This window comes from Entelurus aequoreus, linkage group LG04 (genome assembly GCF_033978785.1).
Source record: "Entelurus aequoreus isolate RoL-2023_Sb linkage group LG04, RoL_Eaeq_v1.1, whole genome shotgun sequence".
In the NCBI taxonomy this organism is placed as follows: domain Eukaryota; kingdom Metazoa; phylum Chordata; class Actinopteri; order Syngnathiformes; family Syngnathidae; genus Entelurus; species Entelurus aequoreus.
Genome location: NC_084734.1, coordinates 18,598,807 through 18,618,495, shown reverse-complemented (window position 1 = coordinate 18,618,495; position 19,689 = coordinate 18,598,807). Strand labels below are relative to the sequence as shown.

Genomic DNA, 19,689 nt, shown 5'->3' with positions numbered 1-19,689 from the left:
ATTCATAATTTTTTATGACAAACATTGTCCATGGAAACAACTCCGTAGAATTCAAATAAAGAACAATCAACCATGGATGACACAATGATTAAAACATGCTAAATAAGAAGAATATATTATATAGAACCTTTATAACACAAAGAACTTTTAAGGCAGAAAATAAGTACAAAAAATATATAAATAAGCTAACTAGCATACTACGAACGTGTAGAAAAGAATATTACAGTCAATTATTAGACAGGAACAAAAACAGCAACATGGGGCATCCTCAATAGCATTATTAAAAATGGCACTAAGAGGGATTAATCCCAATACTTCTCAGACAGAAATGTAAATAACGACAACATGAAGAAGGTAGTTGAAAGCTTCAATAATTACTTTGGAAATATTGGACCAAAATTGGAAGAAAGGATTCCAGACAGTTTCAACTGACGACTTCAATGACATCATAGATATAAATCCCAACTCAGTGTTCCTCCCGAAAATGACACGAGAGGAAATAGTTAAAATCATGAAAAAATGCAAATACAAGACTTCAATTGATTTTAATGTAATCGATATGGAAACGATAAAAAAGGTTATTGAAGAGATCTCAGGACCACTAACGTATATCAATAACTTATCATTTCAAACAGGAAAATTCCCAAACAAAATGAAAATAGCTAAAGTTGTACCGATATACTGTATAAGACTGGAGACAAACACCAATTTACAAACTATAGACCTGTTTCTCTACTTCCACCATTTTCTAAAGTCATTGAAAACCTATTCAATAACAGATTAAACAATTTCATAAACAAATATATAATACTTGTTGAGAACTAATATGGATACAGAGCTAATATTTCAACATCGATGGCTTTAATCGAAATAACAAAATTACCAATGCAATAGATGGTAAACAGTATGCAGTGTTTATAGATCTAACAAAAGCATTTAACACAATGAATCACAATATTTTGATAAAATAATTAGAACGGTATGGCATCAGAGGCCTGGTCTTAAACTGGATAGAAAGCTACTTAACCAATAGGAAGCAATACGTGAAGCTAGGTGAAGACACGTCTACAATGCTAAATATAGCCTGTGGCGTACCACAGGGATCTATACTGGGACCAAAATTGTTCAATCCTTATATAAATTACATTGGTAAAGTTACAAAATATATAAAGTTAGTATTTTTCGCGGACGATACAACAGGGTTGTGTTCAGGAGAAAACACACAGAACTAATACAAGTAATAACAGAGGAAATAAAAAATTATAGAGATGGTTTGACAAAAACAGACTATCCTTAAACATCAGTAAAACTAAAATAATGCTATTCCGTAACCGAAGAAGAGAAAGTCAAACACAAATACAAATAGACGGAATGAAAAAGTAAATTAAATCAAATTGGTGTAATAATTGATGATCAAATGAACTGGAAATCTCATACAAAAATATACAACATAAGGTGGCAAGAAATACATCAATATTGAATAAAGCTAAATATGTACTGGACCAAAAATCACTTTATATTCTTTACTGCTCACTCGTGTTACCATATCTGAGTTATTGTATAGAAATATGGGGAAATAAGTACAAAAGTACGCTTCAGTCACAAAACGTGTTACTAAAAAGATCAGTTAGAATAATACATAATGTTGCATATAGAAAAACATACAAACTCTTTATTGAATCAAAAATACTGAAATTCCACAATATAGTGAATTTGCAAACAGCAAAATTATGCAAAAAGCAAACTATAACCTACTACCCAACAATGTATAACAATTCTTCTTAACAAAAGAGGAGAAATATAATCTTAGACAAAAATGGAATTTAAAACATTTGTATGCAACACTTAAAACCTTTAGCATATCAGTATTTTGAATTTAATTATGGAATAGTTTAAGTACATAATTTAAACAGTGTACTAATATGATGCAATTTAAGAAACTGTTCGAACTCAAAAGTGTGTACAAAGAAGAAGAACCATGATAAACATTCTGAACTTATTAATAATCTTATTTATCTCACCATATGAAATACATACTTACTTCACTATCCATCCATCCATTTTCTACCGCTTGTCCCTTTCGGGGGGGTGCTGGAGCCTATCTCAGCTGCATTCGGGCGGAAGGCAGACAGACAACAGTCACATTCACATTCACACACTAGGGCCAATTCAGTGTTGCCAATCAACCTATCCCCAGGTGCATGTCTTTGGAGGTGGGAGGAAGCCGGAGTACCTGGAGGGAACCCACGCAGTCACGGGGAGAACATGCAAACTCCACACAGAATGATCCCGATCCCGGGATTGAACTCAGGACCTTCATATTGTGAGGCACATGCACTAACCCCTGGGCCACCGTGCTGCCCACTTACTTCACTAATTATTTTTTATTTTATTTGTAATGTTATTATTTATGGTGTATATTGTGAATACATTCGAGAACAAGAAATGAACAAAAGTGTTAGCAATTGCTATGAAATCGAAAATGGGTAGGAATAATTAGGGTCTGCTTCTTCCTACTCATTTTCGAACATGTTGAAAAGAGAAACTGGAAATTGTGATGCATGTTCGAAATAAAGTCAAACCAACCAACCAACCAACCAACCAAAATATAGTTCATGTAAATCTTTGTGTGAATTACATTTAGGGATGATATTTACTGAAACATGAGCTTTTTAGGTACAATATATGGACAAGAGTAGTGGGTCCTTGCTGGAAAAGAAAATAGAAGAATATCTGTAAAGGTGTGATCGCATAGCAGCTGCTTTAACAGCTTCTGGTCTTTTGAAAAGAGGTTTGACTGTTTAATGTTTCTGTGGAAAAACTCATCCCTAAGTCGTTTGATGGGCTTGAGGTCAGGGCTCTCAAGTTCTTACACAGTTTAAAGGGTAACTGCACTCTTTGAAATGTTACCTATCGTTATGAAAGAAAAGACGATGGATGTATTTTTATTAATGCATTCTAACTCGTATATAAAAGTCAGCTTTCAATGGAGCCAATGGGAGGTCCTCTATCCCGCTCATAAAATCCAAATAAAAAAACATCCAAAAACCGCCAACAGTACTCTATTTACATTTTGCGACCTTAATATTAACCAAGTATTAGTGATGTTGTTAATATAAGCGCTAACGCAGACAAACTATTTATTGAAGGGCTGTGATCACTAGCTGCTATGTTGACATCATCGGCTGCTGAGCTGCTTTCTCACATTGGAGTTGTGGAAGTTTATTCTACATCATAAATAATGTCTCTCACCTGGATAGGATGAGGACTTAATCTGACAAGTAATTCGACAAGTTGGTACACTTTGACAGCCAATTTAGAACCGAAAATGGCGAGAAAGACACGAAAAGACACTTGATTCCGCCCCTCTTTCTTCGCGAAGACTATGAATCATTCTTCAGATGAACAGGATTATAACAAGATTATATCAGTCGGCATCCTAGTGAGAGCAGACATTGTACAGTAAGTGATGTTTTATTATGCTTGTTGGCTCTCATGAAGTCTGCAGTGAGTAGTAATCAATGATGTTGAAGAAAAAGCGAAAAAAAATTTTAAATGAAAGCCGCATGTGCTTAAAATGAGCAAAATACGTTAATTTTACATCTTATTATATATGTACCTGTTATTACAGTACATAAATACTTACAGAGCGACTCCCATAGGCTCCATTGTAAGCAGACTTTTGATCACATTTATTTAGAATGCATTAAAAAAAGAAAAATATACTGTATGTGGTACTTATCTTTCATAATAATTGTTATTCGTGGTGAAGTTGGTAGAGTGGCCGTGCCAGCAATCGGAGGGTTGCTGGTTACTGGGGTTCAATCCCCACCTTCTACCATCCAAATCACGACCGTTGTGTCCTTGGGCAAGACACTTCACCCTTGCTCCTGATGGTTGCTGGTTAGCGCCTTGCATGGCAGCTCCCGCCATCAGTGTGTGAATGTGTGTGTGAATGGGTGAATGTGGAAATACTGTCAAAGCGCTTTGAGTACCTTGAAGGTAGAAAAGCGCTATACAAGTATAACCCATTTATCATTTATTTATCATTTATTGATAGGCAACATTTTAAAAAAGTGGAGTTCCCTTCAAAGTAGGGATGTTCCGATCAGGGTTTTATGAAGCTGATTAATCTACTTGGTAATTTTCTGTTAATAGCTGCTTAACATGTTTAACCTTGTACAAGTACTTGATAATGATACTGAAGATGCTAATAAATGCAGTTTATTTGCCCTAATGGAGGGGAATATTATTAGTTCAGGGGAGCGACTACACACTGTGTATGGAGACACATAATTAGCTGCTAGTTGTTTGTCAGCAGGGGGACTAAAAATAAGCTAAGCTACATAGCTTTACTACACTTTTCAGTAGCTTGGCGGTAGTTTAGCTACTTTTTTCACAAGTAGCTTTTCCTGTAGCTTAGGTACTTCTAGAGCCATGTAGCTAGGTAGAATACATCGAAGCCACAAGCTACTAAGAGAGAAAATGGACTGCGAATCCAGGCCCAAAAAATATGGAGAAAATACAATGACCTAGATGAATGAGAACATCCATACATACGGAGAAAATCCATGATGACATGGCAAAAAGTTTACTTCGAAACATTACGGACTGGGCAATCAGAGGATCATCGAAACCAGGAAGCAAATCATAACACTCATGTGACATGACGACGGGGGAGTCAAAGACAGAGGAACACTTCAAGCTGACCATTCAAAAAAAAAAAAAAAACATACTTGAAAATAGCAGAGGTATTCTCTCCCACAGATTCGATTTTTCCTTTAGTGATGAAGATGACGTCCAGGAAACTCACAATAATGCGTGTGGAAAAGGAGCCTATGACTTTTGTACAATACAGCCTTTGCCTAGGTCATTTTGCCCATATTTGGATTGTGAATGTATTTGCTTATATTTCTTTGTCCTAACAGAGTGTCCCACCTCTGGTCGTGAGTGATCTGTTTGAGGATATCAAGGATGGTGTCAAGCTGCTTGCCCTGCTAGAAGTCCTCTCTGGACAAAAACTGGTGAGGCACATTCAGTACTCCAATTGCATTTTATTTTCAGAATGTACAGTAGTTTATGAGATATTTTCAGTTCATCTTTCGTAGCTAATGAAGCACATGTAAACATCAAACATGCACACTTTCTGCATGGAAATGTGCATCTATCCACTCTTATTGGGATGTTTTAATTAATAGAAGTAGGCAGATTCACAAGGGCAGATAAGCAGACTCACACAAACATGCAAGACAAATAGCTTCTGGTACTTGCTCATGTCAATATTGCCTCAGGTCTAAGTGATCTGTGTTCTATTGATCAGCCTGTTTATGTGCGCAGCAGTGATAAGCATTTCACTCACATTTCACTATGTTCCCCCCAACACTTTCCCCCTATGTTGTATTTATTCCCTCTATGTTGTTGTCTCAATCTTTCCTGCAGCAACGTGAGCAGGGCAAGAAGCTAAAGAGGATCCACTGGCTTGCAAACATTGGTACTGCTCTCAACTTCCTTGAGGGAAGGAAGGTAGGAGATCATGGTTTTCTTTTATGTTTTTTTTTGTGGTCTCCCTTTTTTACTGCTGCGCTTGGGGCAAACAGAAAATAATCTTGACCCCTAACCTCTTTTTCTACTCACTTCGTATCTGCTGACACCATGAACACGCCATCAGTCGATATAACCTCAGACTTTGTGTTCATGCTGCTCACTTTCCATTGGCATTATTTTGACTTGTTTGGCAGCATAAATCTGTATTGAGTATCTCACCATGCTGTTTTTGTTCATTCAAAACACAAATCTCCGAGCATTTATACAGCGTTACGTGAAGTAATTATGAAATTCCCTTTCTATGAGATAAATTATTTCAAGGCTCTAACCCGCCTCTCTTTTGCCGCCTCGTCCTTGGTTATCTAAATAAAACCAAGAAGTATGAGCTGGCTTCTGCAGGAACATTGATTTCCCCTCTTCCTCAAGTGTGACAGGGTTAAACCATAAATCCTACACCACTAATCTGCAGAATGGAGATGAGACGTCAGCAGGCTGTGTACGTGTGTGTCGGCCGTGTAAATCAAAGTTTCAAATTAAATGTAAATACACTCTGCGTGTAAATCAGATTTATGTCTAGACTGTATTTATGCTTAGCACCAGAGGCTTAAATGTTTCAAACGTTTGTTTGGTGAGCGTGCATTTATATCATAAAAGCCATGAATGTGTATGATGACCAACATATACATAATCGTATAATTAACCATATTGAAAAGCTCAAAAGCAAATAAATGAACAATCTGCCACAAACATTTATTATGATGAATACAATTGTTTGGTAATCTAATTCATGATTAATGGTATTAATGATTAATTATTAATATTGTGATATGCATTTAAAACATATTGATTCAATGATTTAAAAAACTAAACACTTGAAATTAAGTACAAAATATTAGGGATGCACAATATTTCTTTTGTATCCTATACCGATAACTTCCTGTTTCTCAAGACCGTGGGTCTGATCTACTAAAGGTTTGCGTGTACTAATACACGTTCATACTTGATATCATAGACAAAGTTCATCTACTTAACTTGTACGCAGAGGATTGCGTCTCTTAAGTGAGCAGAATAAGGAGCGCAATCCGTTTAGCATGTCTGTCTTCATGAAACTGCAGAATGTATGCTGATCTTAACAACTCCCACAATGCTGGGAGGAGGAGATGCAAATATAATCATTCAGCATGCACAGTGTGATTTATCAAGGCTGATCACTGCTCTGCTGGCGCTATTTTGCGTCGCACATCTGAAATGTATTTGTAAACTGACAGTTACGCACACGGCTGTGAGAAAATAGGGGCTCGTGCTGCAAAGACAGACGATGGAAAGATAATACAACATATTTGGACTGGCATAAATAAAAACATATTATACATATCATGCCTTCAGCAATATTATTTTATAATTTTATATCTGCTAGATGACTTAAGGAGCTGATTAAAAGGAATTAAATTGGTGCGTTTTGGTGGCTGCTGGCGTTTTTTTATGATGTTCTCTTTTTTCATTTAGAAAATAGAATATAATATCTAATATAATATAATATATAATATACTATTACTCCAATATAAAAGGATGCCTTTTATTAAGCATTTTCTTGCGTTTGGTCATCCCGTCAGCACGCTAAAAATAGTTTCTGTTGTCTATAGATTGCAATTCTATATTGCAGGAAAGGTGTGTTCAACAACATCGCACACAGGTTGGGGAGCACAATAACATGAATGTGGAGTGTGCATTTATATCATAAAAGCACTTAATGCCAGTAGTACATGCAAAGACCTGATTTAAATAGGGCGGTCTGCACCACTTTTTAATTGTACACGCAGTCTTAGTAAATCCCATGCAATGATGCAACACGGCCACTGATAGTACACACAATATTATAGTTTGCGCACGTCGTTTAGCGTGTTGTATTTAAATCTTAGTAAATCAGGCCCATTATGTGCTAACCCAATTTAGTTATTTTTTTGTTGGCTAAAAATAACTACATTTGGCATTACCTGTTGGTCATGGCCAGCAATGGTGCAAATCCCATTGCATTATTTGTACAGTTTCCTATCAAAACCATGTGGGAATATGTTGATGTGTATGTTAAACTACACAGCTGCCCAAATAACCTGCTGTATTTTCCAACTTTAAGTCATGTTTTTCTTATCACCATCCACACACTGACCCCCCTCTCTGACTCCTTGTGCCACCCCATGTATTTATTACACTGCTGTGCTGCTGTTTGAGGATACAGGATGCTTATCTATATAGATCACTACATACACCATACCTCCAGCTGTGTAATCCATGTGGTGTGAGTAGTAGTGATAGATTTATGTTTACACGCCTCATGATAGCGCCATCATGTCTGCCATCCCAGGCTCAATGAGGTGTCCATCTTCAGTCAAATACATACTGAGTGTAATCTTTTTCTTACTTTTACCCCTCTAGTCTGCCTACAGGGGATCACCGGTCAGTAATTACAGTATAGTTACACTACTGTTTGCACTTTATTGACATTCATAATGTACACCAGTGTATGTGTTCATTCAGATCAAGCTAGTGAACATCAACTCCACAGATATTGTTGATGGTCGACCGTCAATTGTTTTGGGCCTGGTGTGGACAATCATCCTATATTTCCAGGTAATAATCCAGTACGTACAGGGTTTTTTTTTAGACATATGGAACCTGCATCATTTTGTAGCCAGCAAAAATGCCAATGAAGCTAAGCAAACAGTCACTTAAGCTTGAGGAAATCAATTCTTACACTGCTTCAACACTGGAACAGTTGCCACCTCAGGCGTTGCAGACGTGCACACATCGACAAGAGTTCAATAATAAAAATACTACACAACACTCTTAGCAACGCCAGCTTCCTTTGTAGCCTGTTATTGCTTCCCTAATGAGGAGGATATTGATATAAACTAGAATGAAATACTATCACTCTGCAGATCGAAGAGCTAACCAGCAGTCTACAAGCAACCCACGCCTCACCCCGCAGCTCCTCGTCACTGGACAGCTCTGCCAGCAGCAATGAGACCACCAGCCCGCCCCTTAAGAAGAAGCCTCTGCTGCCCCTGCAGGGGGGTGCCAGGAAGGCCCTGCTCAGATGGGTCCAGCAGACAGCAACAAAGTATGCTCCACAAAATGGAACACTGCAAATGCCACGGTTCTGTGTTAATGGTGGAAGTAACATGTTCACATATGTAAGACACAGTTGTTGAGGCTGCTCCCTCTTCTGGAATACATTTCACATGAAAGCCAAATGGCACAGAATTATTTGATGTTTGCTGAATGGAGGAACATTTTGGTCAAAATCCAAATTTGATGTAGGGATTCCAATGAGGTGTGTTCTTGTTGTTTTTTCCTAGACATCTGGAAATCAAGGTGATAGACTTTGGCCCTAGCTGGCGTACAGGTTTAGCCTTCTTTGCCATCCTCAATGCCCTCCGGCCCAATCTGGTGGACATGGAGCAAGTAAAGACGAGACCCAACCGAGAAAATCTGCAGGAAGCTTTTTTGTTAGCTGAGACACAGTTAGGCATAGCGCAGCTCCTCGATCCTGAGGGTAAGTCACGTTTTCCTCTAGCATTTCTGAGATACTGTATGTCGAAAAGTGCCCCACAGAGTTCGATTGTGGGTGTCTACTACACAATATCACATCCGCGGTCACGCTGCCAAAACATCTGATCTTTCTCATGTTGGCTCTCCAGAATAAATGCTGACAAATCAAGCCTGACATAACAGTCATTGAAGTCCATTAGGCCGTGGCGTTCATTACAGTTGACAATAATCCAAAAACAATTTAGAGACAAAAAAGTGCTGAGCTTGTTTTCATATCAGCTTGATGTCTGATTACATTCCCCTGGCATCATTTGACAGACGTAGACGTGGACAAGCCGGACGAGAAATCCATCATGACATACGTGGCCCAGTTCCTGAAGCATCATCCTGAGCGAGAGCAGAGCGCCTCTGATGGACAAGCAGCAGCAGCTAAAGAACGAGAAGAAGAGGAGGAGGTAAACAGCTGTCACATTGATCTCATTTTCATCTTTCTGCTTCTTACACGCTTTGTCTTTGCTGCCAAATGTCACTGTAGCACATTTCAGTCATGACATTCTCCATATAAAGCAAGACTACTGGCTTTGTATGTGTTTGTTTTAGCTTCTCTAAGCATTTGTATGATTAGAAAGTGACACGTCTAGTCTTACTTCTACTTGTTTCTTAGATTTGCTCGATTAGCAAGTTTCAACACACTGATCATTGGGTTTTGATGAGAATTAAATAGGATATTGCACAAAAAGTCAAGCCTGAGAGTGATTCCCAAAAATGAACGTAAATGTGAATTATGTCGATAAAATACAAACACACAACTTACTGTAGGTGAAAATACATATCGTAAATTGTTCAATTAAGGCCTCAATTTAATTACACGCTAAATCTCTTGATAGTTTCTGGATGATCTACAAAAGAAAAGAACTGCCGTGGTCTAAAGCTGTAGACACTCTTCTGGCAGTAACTGCATTTGAAGTATCGAGTAGTTAGCATCCACCAGCTTCATCGACCTCTACATGCGCTTTAAATGTTGGTTGTGCTACTCAGCAATTGGAGTTAAACTCCTGTGTTATTTAAATTTTCCCGTTTTGGCCTTGTCTTTGTCATGCTTTGTGTTTTTGTGTGGTGACTGCTGTCTTGTGGTTGTTGTGCAGGCGTCTGTCACACAGCATGGTCTCGCTCCTCGCGATATAGAGGAAATGTTGGAGGTAGGTTAAGGAGCCTAATTCTATCTCATGGTCTTTTATTTGTCTCTAATGTCTAACTACTACTCCTTTGCTTTCCATATGAAGCTGTTGTTCTACATATAAAAGTGGAGGCACCTAATGTCATATCTTAAAAAGCTTGTTGGGGCGTTTGCGCTATAAGAAATCACAGTCCAGTGTGGGATATTAAATGCTATTTTACAATTTCACTTAGCACTATGGGTCCTGGTCCAATTAGCATGACAATGAAAGCCTCTGGCATCGGCGCGATGCAGCTGATGGAGCGCTTCGCCGATTTGTAGACAGCACACTGACACATTGTTTGACGCCAGCAATCATAGACGACTTAGACCATTAAAGAAGTTAATTCCAGAAATAGCTTAATCTATATCCGTGTATTAAACTGTCATTAAGAATAAAGTTTGGGGATTGAGCTTCTCACTGGAGAGAAGACTGAGCTTATTATCGTCATGGCAACTTAAAATCCACTGAAATGTTGGTAGGGGGTGTTAGACAAAGTAGCCTCTTTAAGCAGAGTCCTTTTGGCAGCTCAGACTTTTTGACATTTTGTCCACATGGGATTAGCAGAGCATGTTTAACAGTACCACTCTCACCTTTTTTCCACCCTTTTCCTCCATCACCTTTGTTCTTTTACCCTCTTTTCTCCTTACACGCTCTTTACTCATTTTCCATATCCACTACTATGACCTCCTATAGCGAGAGCAGAGAAAGAGCCTGAGGGAGTTCAAAATGTGGCTGGACCAGCTGGAGACTGACGCACTACATGCCCAGGAGACCAATAGCGATATCTCTCAGCAGTACCAGGTTAGAGCGTTGTGAATACAGTATATGTGTGTTGGCACACTGGCCACAGATGCTCCCATTATTGGCCTTAGTCTGTGTGGCAGTACACTGAAGGGATCAGACGGCAGCGCGTCATATTTTCAGTCTGTCTGGTTTAAACCGCCAAGCCTGGGGATAAGTTCCATTATCACCAGTGTGTGGGGTATCCCCATTCACTTTGCAGAAAAGTGGGCTAATCTCAGTGTAGAGAGAGAAACAGCGTTTGCAGGCAATTAAGCACAGATGTGTTTTCATAAAAACCTGATGAGAGAGCTCTTCACCTGATTTCTTTTATACTGGGGGACATTCTCTCAAATAAAATCTCTATATAATTGTAGTTGTTCAAGAGTCTGCGTGTCCAGCTGGAAATGAAGAGAAATCAGATGGAAGATTCCTTAAAGTCCACACAGAAGGACGGGATGCTGACAGTGGATCAGGCTCTGGTTAAGCAGGCTTGGGAAAGGCTCTCAAACAAGGTGAGCATGAAGCATCCTACACATGCCCTGTGGAGACTCCCTCTCATTTTGATGAATTTTTAGCTGCTGGATTGGCACCTGCTGCTGGACACATCCCTGCCTGCTCCTCTGGATGCGCTGGGGGCCTGGCTGCACCACACTGAGAGAACTCTGCAACAAGAGTTCATCACCCAAAAATCAAATGATGAGGAAGACATCCACAGAGCTTTGGAACAACACAAGGTTTACATACACTCACTCAGTCCCTTGTTTTTGCACTTAATGTATATATAATACATGTGTTCTAACTGTGTTAATTGACATACAGGACGTCTTGAAGAGCCTTGAAGATCATCAGCTGGTCTTTCAGAGGATCCATAAGGACAGAAGTATTGACGGTGTCCCGATTTCCCCGGAACAGCTCCAAGACATGGCTGAGAGGTTGGAAAGACAACACCCCTCAGATTTGGAACAGACAAGTTATTCAATACTCCATGTACATCTCCTCTCTCTTTTTAGGCTCAATTTTATGGCCACATCTTGTTGCGTCCATTTGGCCAAGATGGAATTCTTGGAAAGCAAACACCGCATGCAGGCTTTTCTCACCGAGGCAGAGTCTAAGCTCAAGTCCTGGATCATCAAATATGGCACACAAGAATCTGTGGAACTGATGCTACGTGATTACATTGTAAGCCTTGTACGAGGGGGGGTTTCATCTACATCCATTTGGAAAACTGACAAATTGACAAATTAATGTTTTGTCTGTCTCTGACAGGTTTTTGTGGAGAAGCAATATTTCTTTGAAAATTACAAGACTTTGTTCGAGTCCCTGAAATGTGCTGCTGAGGTTTACACTAGCGCTGACAGTTCAGGTAAGAAGTGGTTTGAGATGTAAACTACAGTGCAACTCTTATTAAATATTAATTCTTGAAAATATAAGTCTCTTGTCTCATGGGCTCTAATTAAAAACAGCAACACCTGTGGCTGAGGGCAACCCCCTGATTTAGTTAGCTGCATTGAAGCATTATGACATGCCATATCTACCTCTGGATGTGCTTTAAAATGTTGGTTGCACTGTGGTATAAAACCACATTTTCTATTAATACTGGCAAAGCAGTTTGCCCCTCACTGCTATTACAACAGTGGTTCTGTTGCTGCTGTGTTATGCAGTTTACTTGTTAATAAAATGACATTTGGTCAAATATAATATTGATTTCTCATGCACTCCAAAAATTATTCAAGTTTAAAAATGTCGTAAGTAGCAGGCTCTCTCCAATTTGCAGTTATTCCCTAGCTATGATTACAAAAAATACAGTACATGCATTCAGGCCACTTAATTAAGGTTACCTGCACAGTTCAATACAACTGTCTCAACTTTTTTAGTTATTTTAGTTTGCAGTCACATGGCGTTTCTTCCACATGACTTCCGATGTCTCACTACCTACTGTGTGTAATATATGCCCTGTCAACAACTGGCTATACCCACCACAGCACTGTCTGCTTCAACGTCTGCAGGCTACAGCGAAATTAGGTTTCTCTTCCTCCACCGTCGGCCTCTCAGTGGGGAATACAACCCCATTTGGAAGTTTGGGGGCTGCTCCATTTCAACAAGTCTCCGGGCACAAACTGAGAGATGCTAGTTTCATGATTAGGTTTTTTTCCTTTTTTCAGCTTTAGGGTATGCAAGAGCAAAAAGGCAAGGTAGTGCACAAAAGGCTTCATTGCTCGACCCTACAAATGAGGTCCATCCTAACAATAATATAGATACCTAACTAGAAAGAGTGTTATCAATGGATGAAGCATACCAATTGGTTTATAATTTCTATTTCTACTATTCTATTTTCTTCTGTAGCCATGTATCCAATATTAATCATTAGAAATAAACTGCAAAATATACATGAACCCAATCAGTGTTGCTAAAAGTCACAATTTCCTCCCCAAAGCCAACATGGGAGAGATGGGGGTGTCTCAGTTCGTGCGAGATGTGGCAGCCCTGTGGAGGAGCCTATCCATGGAAGTGCGCAGTGTGAGGAGCATGCTGGAGGAGGTGCTTTCCAACTGGGACAGGTACACCTCCACGGTAGCCTCTTTCCAAGCCTGGCTGGAGGATGCAGAGGAAGCCGTGACCCAGCCAGAAAACATAAAGCAGGTACTTACAATCGTGCACTCAAGCATGTTGTTGTCTTAAGTGGAGTCATATTTAGCAGTACGGTAATTACTTTTGTAGCTGAACTCATTGTCACACTGTTGATAGTCCCCATGTCACATTGCCATGGTAACATTACAAATTAGTTAGCTAATTACTCCATTTTATTGTTTCATTCAGCTACTCTTTGTTTCTTTTTTGATGAGCTGTCTTTATTCCCCTTGTCTGGCATCTGTCTTTGTTTCTCAAAATCTACAAGTCAGCTTCGTACTATCAATCTTTTTCATTAACTGTCTTTGTTTCTGCTTGTCTTTTTATTGCAAACCTCTCTTTCCCCTATTCAGGAGTTTTTCAATAATCTGAGCTACTGGATGGACCAACACGCCGCCATCAACGATGCTGGGAATTTTCTCATTGAAACATGCGACGAGACCATGTCATTCGATCTAAAGCAGCAGCTGCTTCTCTTGAATGGGCGATGGAGAGAACTCTTCTTTAAGGTCAAACAGGTATTGAAAGAAATCATTGTTGACCTTAAATTGTTTTTTTTGTGCTAATTACATACATATACATATGAAATTACATTTTTGTTTAAAGGGTAGTACTACACTTTTTTTGAAAATGTTCCTATCATTCACAATCCCTATGTGAGACTTGTTATGTATTCTAAATAATAAATACATTCTAGCAAGTAGTGGCTAACAATGGGAATTTGCTGTATTCCACCTATAAGGCCCCCTGAAAACATCCCAAAACCTCCATCGACGTTTTATATACACAACATACTGTATGTGTATATGTAATGTACCAGGTAATATTTACCGTATTTTGGTCATATTAGGCATTGCCAGAACTTATATTTTGCATTGATTTACAGAGCGCATTGCAACGTTTGCTATTTCCTTCAACAACAACAACTGCCACTAATCATGGCAGACTTCATAGGAGCCAACAACTACAGTGGGACAAATGATTCGGAACCTTATATTTTTTACCTCGACTCTGCAATATACAAGATTTAAAAGCTGGGTGATCATCATGTTGCAGTAGTGCTAAGTGCTAAACAAGAAAGACAAACTACAAACATAATAAAACAATCACTTACTGTACAATCTCCACACTTACTGGGATGCTGACTGATGGGATGTTTATATATTTCAGCACAAAACTTGTGTTCCCCGTTTAGATGAAGAATTCATCATAATCCTCAATCTTGAGAAAAAAAGAAAAAAAACAGTTGGAGCAAACAGGCATCATCTTGTCGTGTCTTAAGTTCCTAGCGATGTCCTCGAGGTTGACCAAATTCCTGGCTCATGACCACAACCTTCTACTATACAAGTGAGAGGCATGATTTATTACCTAGCACAAACTTTTACCAATGTACAGGCGATGCAGTAGCTCAGTACTGTAGGTCAGTCATACACCCTTTTGATTAAGACACATTGTTACTAAGAGTAGTTCCTCGGTTAGCTCTTAGAATAACAATAGCTAATGTAACCCACGTCACACATGACACTGTTTAAAGATGACGTGTGTCAGTTGACTTCAAGCGCCCTCTGGATTGGCTGCTGCTACTCCGCAGCAGAAAAGAAATCAGGGCAGGTGCGAGCAATCAGCTGCTCCTGTTGGGGCTGGCAGCAGAGGGCGGCAGACTGATTCAGTAGAGACGCACAAAACCTTCCATTTTAAATCACCACTCAACGAATAAAATAAAAGAGTCAGGTTTTTTGGTATGGGTTTTCTTCTGTCACAATCAGATTTATTTGTGAGAAGTGGCAAGCTGATAGGACAGTTTTGTTCCTTTCTTCTTATTCCTTGTCCGCATTCATGAACCATGGAAGGATCTCTGAGGTCTACAGACAATTTCTTTGACTTAATGCTTGGTTTGTGCTCTGCCATGCACTGTCAAATGTGGGACCTTATATATTTAGACAGGTGTGTGCCATTCCAAATCAGGTCCAATCAACTTAATTTACCACAGGTGGACTCAAAATAAGCTGTCTCAATGATAATCAGTTAAAACAGGATGCAACTGAGTCCACTTTTGAGCTTCATGGAAAAGGCTGTGAATACTTATGTACGTGTAATTTCTTATTTTCTATTTTAATAAATTTGCACAAAAAAAACTCTAAAAAAAAATGTTTTCACATTGTCACCGTGGGGTATAGAGTGTAGATTTTAAGGACAAAAAATTAATGTATTCCATTTTGGAATAAGTGAAGGGCTGTGAATACTTTCCGGATGCACTGTACCCAGCAAGTTAAAGCTGTGATTTTCTGATAAGTGTGATGATTAATTGTTTATTTATACACTTTACTTCCTTACCCTTCTCTCTCTCTCTCTCTCTCTCTCTCCTCTCTCTCTCTCTCTCTCTCTCTCTCTCTCTCTCTCTCTCTCTCTCTCTCTTCTCTCTCTCTCTCTCCTCTCTCTCTCTCTCTCTCTCTCTCTCTCTCACTCTATATAATATATATATATATATATATATATATATATATATAATATACATATACATATATATGTATATATCAGTGACTTGCGGTGAGTTCATGGCTGGTGAGGCACTGACTTCATCACAGTCAGATTTACAAACATATGAACCCTAAAGAGTATCTTATTCACCATTTGATTGGCAGCAGTTAACGGGTTATGTTTAAAAGCTCATACCAGCATTCTTCCCTGCTTGGCACTCAGCATCGAGGGTTGGAATTGGGGGTTAAATCACCAAAATTATTCCCGGGCGCGGCGCCGCTGCTGTCACTGCTCCCCCTCACCTCCCAGTGGGTGATCAAGGGATGGGTCAAATGCAGAGGACACATTTCACCACACCTAGTGTGTGTGTGACAATCATTGGTACTTTAACTTAACTTTAAACTTTACACATACAAACTGTAGCACACAAAAAGCACATTTAATTAAAAAAAACCTTATTATGGTCTTACCTTTACTTATAAATTAAGTCCATGCGCTGCTGTTGTGCTGGATTGATGCACTCCCGTCGTAGAATGCACCCCTGACTGGAGTGTTATATCAACTAAAGCCCACACTTAAACTTTCCACATGCAAGATTGAATCTATTTAAAAAGTTATTTAATAAGAAGCCAAAAAGTGCAAAAACAATAATGTTCGTGTTGGAGGAGTTGTGAATGAATGAAATATGAAATCCGTGCTGCAGTCTGCAGGTGTACCTAATGTTGTGGCCCTGCGGTCATTCACAACTCCTCCAACACGAACATTATTGTTTTTGCACTTTTTGGCTTCTTATTAAATAACTTTTTTAAATAGTGTAACCGAGGGTTTATAAATGTCGCATATACTGTATGAAACTACAAAATAATAAACAGGGAGGCTCCAGTTTACACGAGGACCACTTTATTTACCTTCTTTCAAAAACTTCCGCTCCACTCCAACGTGTCATCAGTTCCGCTCTTAGCGCCTTCAAAATAAGAGCGCAAGGCATATACTGTATAACAGGAATTAACATCACAAAGAGGAAAGCTCATAAAAATAGGTTACAATAGATTCAATCTTGCACGTGGAAAGTTTAAGTGTGGGCTTTAGTTGATATAACCCCCCTCAGCACAAGAAATATGTTACACACATACAGTTGTTGACAAAATACACTGTACATTATATGCCTCAGCTAACTAAACTATGGAAATGTATAATCTGTCCGGACTGGGTCTATGGCGTGGTTTGTTCTCCCAGAAGGCAATGGAAAATTGGCGCGTGCAAGACGTGAATTTAAATACATTTTTAATTCTAACTCAAAAAAAGTACAAACAAAAGGTGCTCACAGCGGAGATAACAAACTTGGCAATAAACACAAAACTTGCACAATGGCAGAAACTATGATCAATGAACCAAAAACACTAACTGTAGCATTAATAAACAAAAAACTTACTTTGACAAGAAAAGGGCATGGATCGTAATGGTGTGTAGAGAGTGTGTCAAGAGTGATGTCGCCAGGCCGACTGCCTGGCAACAATGGCCTTAAATACTAGTGACATGATTAGTGAAAACGTGAGACAGGTGCGTGACATGAGGATGTGAACCAGGTGAAACTAATGGTTACTATGGTGACAAAGCAAGGGAGTGAAGACAAGAACTAAAAAGTGTCCAAAAACCAAGCAAAACAAAAACATGATCAACACAGACATGACATAATCTAGTTCATATAGCAATACGGTCTCACTGCACAGCAGGCCAGCAGTTAGCCGAGTCCGCAATCCATGTTGAGGCACAACGCAGTGACGTGCCTCAACTGGCTGCTGATCACCGCAAGTCTCTTCTCAGTATTTGAACGGCAAATGTGAAAATTCAGCGATTTTGAATAAAAATAATCTAAAACTGGTGAAGTTAAATGGAAAATAACTTTATAGTATAATCACTGGATACATATAACAATTTATCTAATTATTTTTCTTTTTACATTTTTTTTCTTTCCATGATGGCAGGTGAGGACCCGCCTCACCTGCCTCTAGTGACTGCACGTCACTGGTATATATATATACATATATATGTACATACTGTATATATATATATTAGGGATGTTACGGTATTATGAATACTGCGGTATTTCGGTTTCAAAGTCTTCTCAATAATGTGACAGTACCAAACGAAAACTTGGTAAGTGTATTTTTTTCTGGCGTTTCAGCATAGGCTGGGTCTGTAAATAAAATACTTCTCCCAAAATCATCTGTGCAGCTCGGGAACGTTAAGGGGGAGGCGTGGAACGGCGTAAGCAGGAAGTGAAGTGTGTTCGTACTTGTCGTAGATAAAAGGAATAGTTATTTGGACATGAAATTTATCCATAACTGGTTGAGTTATGTTGCTAACAAACAGACAAACAAGCCAAGGCCAAAAGATAACCTATTTGGCAGAGGCTAAGAGAGTCTGCGTTCTGCAAAGCGGAGCGCGCCACTTTTGTTTCGAGAGTTTCCAAGACGTTCTTGTCGCACTCCACGGCGGGAAATCACCCCCCCCAAAAAATTTTAAACGCGGGAAATACGGGTAAACTAAAAAGCTACATGATACATCCTCAATCCATCCATCCATTTTTCTACCATTTGTCTATTTCAGCTGCACTCTGGCGGGAAGCAGGGCTGGACAAGTTGCCACCTCATAAACCATCAGACTGAAAAGATATTTGAAGCCAGCGAGTTTGTGAGGCATTACATTGTTAAAAGTTACATTTTTAGTTTACTTTTCTAGGAAATAACATTTTTCAGGCTAATATAAAAAATTACCTCTGGAGAGGACACTGCTTCCCATAATGTGCAATTGAAAAACACTAATATTCACACTATTGTTTTACACTTGTTACACTGGATGTTTACATTGTTACTTTAAAGACATCTATTTTGTTACTCTTTTAAATATTTGCTTGAAACAGTAGATGTTGGGGCGGTATAGCTCGGTTGGTAGAGCGGCTGTACCAACAACTTGAGGGTTGCAGGTTCGATCCCCGCTTCCGCCATCCTACTCACTGCCGTTGTGTCCTTGGGCAAGACGCTTTACCCACCTGCTCCCAGTGCCACCCACACTGGTTTAAATGTAACTTAGATATTGGGTTTCACTATGTAAAGCGCTTTGAGTCACTTGAGAAAAAGCGCTATATAAATGTAATTCACTTCACTTCACTTCAGATGTTCCTGCACAATTATTTGCACTTAGAAATACTTGTTAAATGACTAGAATATTTAGGTAGGGTGGTTATCCTAAACATTGCTAACACTTCATTTTTCACACAATGGCATTTTTGCCAACTTTCTTATTTTTGGACATACACTACCGTTCAAAAGTTTGGGGTCACCCAAACAATTTTGTGGAATAGCCTTCATTTCTAAAAACAAGAATAGACTATCGAGTTTCGGATGAAAGTTCTCCTTTTCTGGCCATTTTGAGCGTTTAATTGACCCCACAAATGTGATGCTCCAGAAACTCAATCTGCTCAAAA

The 19,689-nt window shown here is 39.1% G+C and overlaps 1 protein-coding gene across 1 annotated transcript in view; it reads left to right on the top strand.

Moving 5' to 3' along the window:
* LOC133649171 (nesprin-1-like) overlaps window positions 1-19,689 on the top strand; it is a 121,332-nt gene that overhangs the window by 20,497 nt on the left and 81,146 nt on the right. Inside the window, exons 3-18 of the mRNA XM_062046007.1 lie at window positions 4,929-5,024; window positions 5,440-5,523; window positions 7,978-7,998; window positions 8,080-8,172; window positions 8,481-8,662; window positions 8,901-9,097; window positions 9,412-9,548; window positions 10,239-10,292; window positions 11,007-11,114; window positions 11,471-11,608; window positions 11,672-11,830; window positions 11,916-12,028; window positions 12,107-12,275; window positions 12,363-12,459; window positions 13,531-13,736; window positions 14,078-14,242. Coding sequence (XP_061901991.1) covers window positions 4,929-5,024; window positions 5,440-5,523; window positions 7,978-7,998; window positions 8,080-8,172; window positions 8,481-8,662; window positions 8,901-9,097; window positions 9,412-9,548; window positions 10,239-10,292; window positions 11,007-11,114; window positions 11,471-11,608; window positions 11,672-11,830; window positions 11,916-12,028; window positions 12,107-12,275; window positions 12,363-12,459; window positions 13,531-13,736; window positions 14,078-14,242 — 2,019 coding nt within the window. The remainder of the gene's footprint in view (window positions 1-4,928; window positions 5,025-5,439; window positions 5,524-7,977; window positions 7,999-8,079; window positions 8,173-8,480; window positions 8,663-8,900; window positions 9,098-9,411; window positions 9,549-10,238; window positions 10,293-11,006; window positions 11,115-11,470; window positions 11,609-11,671; window positions 11,831-11,915; window positions 12,029-12,106; window positions 12,276-12,362; window positions 12,460-13,530; window positions 13,737-14,077; window positions 14,243-19,689) is intronic.